Genomic DNA, 4,924 nt, shown 5'->3' with positions numbered 1-4,924 from the left:
GATTCTGCGGGAGGGTCCTGCCTGCTTTGCGGGGCGGGAGTGGGGCGCCCGACGCCTCTCCCCGCGCCTCTTCTTTCCCCGTCGCCCAGACCGCAAAAAAGGGGCCGCCGGTGCGTGCAGCCGCGGGGCGTGCGGGGGACGGACGGCCTGAGCGCCTGCGCAGAGGCGGCGGCGCATCGCTGAAACGCGTCGCTGCTTTATGGCACACGCGGCAGCCCCGCCTCGCACACACACACGCACGCACGCACGCTTTTTGCTGTTTCCCCAAAGCCGTGAGGGAAAACCCCATACATTTTTCCCCCTTTTTTAAACAAACGGAATTCTGCCACACTGGCGACACCGCAGGGGCGCGCATTTGTCCACGACCTGCGTCTCTCTTCGGTGTCTGACTCTGCCGCCTTCCCTGCGCCCCAGCAGACCTCTCCGGGTGGTTTGGCGGCCCCAACGCCGCAAGGGCACAAAGGAAGGAAGTAAGGAAAGCAAAAAGGCACACAAAACAAAATGCCTCGCCGGTTGCTTCAACCCACGCCGTTGCTGCCGCTGGCGGTGCTCCCCCCGCTGCTGCTGCTGCTGACGGTGCACTGCGCCGCTGCGGACCGCCGTGCGTTTGACGAAGCGACGCGGAGGAGCGACTTGTCGGCGGCTGCGGTGGTGCGAGAGGTGCCGCGGAGGGGGCAGGGCGCGGCGCAGGCGTACACCGTCGCAGCGGCGGCGGCGGCGGGAGGAGGAAGGAGCAGCGAGGGTTGGGCGCCCATCCGCATCGTGGTGTCCATGGAGAATTTGAACGACGAGACGAAGTACTGCACGGCGCAGGAGGATGAGAGCAAGCCGGACTTTGAGGGCCGGACCGTGGCTTGTGAAAGCTACTACATTCTGGATGCCGGAAGGAACAAAACCCTGGTGAACGAGGTCATCCCTGTGGCTGTCCAGCTGCACGCGGAGCGTCTGCTCGTTCAGCGCGTGGAGGGCTTCTTGAAGGTGCCCGCGTTTACTGCCGGGCAGGGGCGGTGCCAGCACTTCAAAGTCCCCGATGAGCACAAAACAACGGGAGTTGAGAATGCGGACATGTTGCTCTACGTGGCTGCCGGGGCGAGTTCCAAGACGTGGGCGGTCCCGTGTGCGTTTGGGACGGATGGTCGTCCACTCGCCGGTGCGCTGCATGTCTCGCCTTTTCAACGGTTGTCCGTCATGCACTCTGCCCGCGCTGCCGCGCATGCCATCGCCCATGCGCTTGGCTTCAGCGTGGAGCAGATGACGGCGCGGGGCATGTTGGAGGATGTCACTAACCTGCGCGGCAACCCCAACCCTGTAACGGTGGTGAAGTCGCCTGCTACGCTGAAAAACGCGAAGGCGCACTACGGCTGCCCCGACATCCAGGGCATGGAGCTGCTCAAGATGAACGGTGATGCGGAGCGAGCCTACTGGTCGCCGCGCAACGCGAAGGACGAGTTGATGAGCCTTTTTGGTGGGCTCACCGCCGGCTACTACACCGCGCTGACGATGGCAATGTTTGAGGACCTCGGCTACTACAAGGCCGTGTGGGGGATGGAGGAGCCGATGGCGTGGGGCAGAGGCGCGGGCTGTGACTTCCTCGAGAAGCCGTGCTCGGACAAAAGCCCCACCGAGCACCCCGGCATGTTCTGCAATAAAAAGACCAACGACAAAACACTTCGCTGCACGTCCAACCGTCAAGCCATCGGGTTATGTAATACTAATATTGCCGAATTCGGCGGTGCCAGGAACGAAAAGTGCTCAGTTTTTTGGCCGGATTGGGTTCCTTCAGAGCTTTTTTGCACCCTGAAAGGAGCGAATAACCCCCCTCCCCCCGGCTCCCTCCACGGGAGCGGCTCGTGGTGCCTCGATGCGGAAGAACTCAAGTTGAAGAGTCCTGGTGAGAATGCCCAGTGGCGCAACTACAAATTACACGCGGTGTGTGCGGAGGTGCAGTGCGGGGAGGACGGCGCGGTGAAGGTGAAGTACCTCGGCAACGAAGCGTGGCACACGTGCAACGAGGACAGTGTAATTGAAGTGAAGCCAAATGAACATCTGCTCGGCGGGAAGATCAAGTGCCCGAAGTACGAGGAGGTGTGCACCATCGCCGCCAACGGCAGCAGCCTCGTCAGGCTGAGCGTTGTGGAGGAGAGGATGCCTCCGGTGCTTGGGCCGCCACGTGCGGGGGCCTCTTCCACAGCTGCGGGTGGTGATCCCCCCAGTCCGATGGCTGCGGCGGCGGGAGCAGCTGCTGCGGCCCCCGATGTGCCTGCGCCGCCCACCCCGGCACCGGCGGCGGCGGCGTCCGTCAACATCAGCGCCGTGCGGGAGAAACTTGACGGGGCGGCGCAGCAACTCGGAAGCGACGCCGGTGCGGCTGCTGCGGCTGTTGGCTGCAGTCGCTTTGTGCTGCTCGCCGTGGCCACTGCGGCGGCGGCAGGGGCTATGCTGCCGCCTTGAGCCGCAGCAGGAACTGCGGCGGCTGGGCGCCAACAAATTGCGGCGGGGGGATAATGAATAATATACACACGCATCTGTGTGCCCCCCCCCCCCCTGGTGGAGCCCCGCACTCAGGCCGCAATGAGGCAGCAGTAATAATAATATGATACACACACTCACTGCACTAATCTTGTTTGTTTTTTGAAGGACGGAAAATAACAATTCTTGCTTTGCTTTGCTTTGACTTGCTTGCCAGTGTTTGCATAATAAGATATCTGTGTGATGGGCGGACTTGCTTTGCGTGGAAACTGTGTGGGGGCAAAAACAATCTAATTTTGAAGAGGACAAATCCCGGCATCAATTAAATATATATGCACGCGTCTGTTGCTGAGGGCGGGGAAGGGGAAGTCACTGCACTCTGGAGGGGGCGAGGGCGGGTTTGCGAGTGTTCCGCTGCGGAACAGGAACGACTGTCTTTGCTGCCGCATTTCCTACGCCTGGACTTGTTCGTTTGTTTCTTTTTACCCTTTTTGCAGCCTCTTGTTTCTCTCTCTGTGCGTGTGCTTTCTGTTGCTTCGATTGGGGTGCCGACAAGCATCGTTGCACCGGTTGCCAACACGTGCCCCCTGTTTTCCTTTTCTTTTTTCCCTCCGTTGCTTTTTTTTTGCTTTTGCTTGGTGTTGTGTGTTGTGGACAGCGCTCCTCTTGTGCCTGCGGGCGGCGCCGGCAGGGATGGTGCTGCGCGGCTCCCGGAGTCCGTTGCGGGCCCCCTTTTTTTATTCATCGCGAGTGGCCCCACGCCGCCATCGTACGCCACTGCGGAGAGCGTCTGGCGCATTGAAGCGGCCACGGCGCTCTTTCCGCTGCTGCGGGCTCCGCTGCGGTGGCGGGCAGGCGGTGCAGAGAGGGAGAGGCGCAACACGCGAGAGGAGGGGGCGGGCGTGAAGGCCACGGGAGACGTGCTGCGGCGCGCGGTAGCGGAGGGCGAGGAAGGGCAGGGCATTTTTGTTTTTTTCCTTTGCGGCGGTGCACTGCGCTGGCGGGCGCGATGCGTCTCCCTTTGGCGGTGCGGTCTTGTTGGCATTTCCAATCTGTTGCAATGCCGCACTGCCGCCCCGAGTCCCACCAGTCTTCTCTTGTCCTTCCTTTGCCCCCTCCGCTGCGCTTCGGCAGGCAAACGCACACAAACAACCACACGGTACGAATTGCAGGGCACGTGGCTGGTCCCTTCCCAGTCGGTGCTGGCAGTGCCGTGTGCGCTTTTCTCTTGTGTAATGTGGCTGCGTGAACTCGGTGGGCCGCCATCTTTTTGTTGTTTCTCTCTCTTCTCGTTGACTATTTTTCTCTTGCTTCTCCCTCCCCCTGCTTCGCAGCCCACTAGCTCTGCTGCGACCCTTTTACCCCACCGCCACTGCTGCTTTTATTGATGGCAATGACAGTGTGGCGCCGTGCGGTGTGCGCCCTGGCGCTCCTCGCGCTCCTCTGCGGCTGCGGCTGCGCCTCCGTCCGGGCGGAAGCGACTAAAGTGAATGTGTCGGTGGAGGTGTCGTGCCCGAACGCTGAGAAAAAGTTAAGTTGGCGCGTTGCCGGCATCAGTAATTCTGCTTGGAGCACCTGCTCCACCACACCGGAGGGTGCGGGGAGCAGTGAAAGCGATGTCCTCAGTTCTTTCCTCTGCCTTTTGGCCGGGTCGTTGTACAACGACCCCGACCGCAACCCCGGCTCGAGCGTGGAATGTACTTCTTCGCCCGCAGCAGGGGGAACTAAGAAGGTTGCATTCACTATGGAGTGCACGACGGATGAAAACAGTGCACTGCACAAGCGCTCGAAGGACGAGACCGCCACCATCAATGCAACGGGCAATCCACTGGCCGAACCAGGCAATTGTGTGTTACGAACTCCCAGCCAAAATGCAGCTCTCCAGCACGAAGGTGCGCCTCTGGGAGTTCGTTCACCCGCTGCAGGAGAACAACACCCACAACCACCGGAGGGGTCTGCGGCTTCTTCAACACAGGCAGCAGAGAAGGCAGCAGATGGACCGGGAACTACACAAACACCTTCAACCCCTCAATTCCGATCTGGCACGCCCAAATCCGCCCCTTCCGCTGCCGCCCCGGCCGCCACCGCCGTGGAGGGGGCCACCACAACGACGACCACCAGCGGCCCCAGTGCTGGGAGCCACGCGAAAAGCAACGCGGACAGCAGTGACACCCTCACCACAGCGTGGGTGCGTGCACCTCTCATGCTGCTACTCACGGCTGCCCTTGCCTGTGCTGCTGGGTAAGTGGTGAGGGGCAACCGCACACGCACCCACCATGACAGGGACGACGCGTACGCTTTTTGCGCTTATTTTGATTGTCGTCCCTGTGTGACAATCCTTCTTTCTCTCTCTTCTGTGCTCTGAGGGATGTTTTATTTTTCTTTCTCTCGTTCTTTTTCTTGCTTCGCCACTCCATGCACATTCCCACGGGCGGCGCACCCTTTTCCCCCTCCT

At 61.0% G+C, this 4,924-nt stretch overlaps 2 protein-coding genes across 2 annotated transcripts, besides 4 other annotated features; both read left to right on the top strand.

Annotated features, from left to right (window-relative positions):
* Positions 1–223: 223 nt before the first annotated feature.
* Positions 224–250: a microsatellite.
* A 251-nt stretch (positions 251–501) lies between these two features.
* Positions 502–2,451, top strand: Tco025E_09074 (surface protease GP63; the record flags this gene model as incomplete). Its single annotated transcript, XM_029375900.1, has 1 exon — positions 502–2,451. One exon carries the CDS (start codon positions 502–504, stop codon positions 2,449–2,451), a length of 1,950 nt encoding a protein of 649 aa, XP_029223982.1.
* A 204-nt stretch (positions 2,452–2,655) lies between these two features.
* Positions 2,656–2,681: a microsatellite.
* A 378-nt stretch (positions 2,682–3,059) lies between these two features.
* Positions 3,060–3,106: a sequence feature (GA-rich).
* Positions 3,107–3,862: 756 nt separating this feature from the next.
* Positions 3,863–4,714, top strand: Tco025E_09073 (mucin-like glycoprotein; the record flags this gene model as incomplete). Its single annotated transcript, XM_029375899.1, has 1 exon — positions 3,863–4,714. One exon carries the CDS (start codon positions 3,863–3,865, stop codon positions 4,712–4,714), a length of 852 nt encoding a protein of 283 aa, XP_029223981.1.
* A 126-nt stretch (positions 4,715–4,840) lies between these two features.
* Positions 4,841–4,871: a microsatellite.
* Between the last annotated feature and the right edge of the window lie 53 nt (positions 4,872–4,924).

The sequence above is a fragment of the Trypanosoma conorhini genome (assembly GCF_003719485.1).
Source record: "Trypanosoma conorhini strain 025E chromosome Unknown Tco_14.4_contig_00967, whole genome shotgun sequence".
NCBI lineage: Eukaryota > Euglenozoa > Kinetoplastea > Trypanosomatida > Trypanosomatidae > Trypanosoma > Trypanosoma conorhini.
The sequence above is the reverse complement of the archived record's forward strand: the minus strand, read 5'-3'. Positions and strand labels throughout refer to the sequence as shown.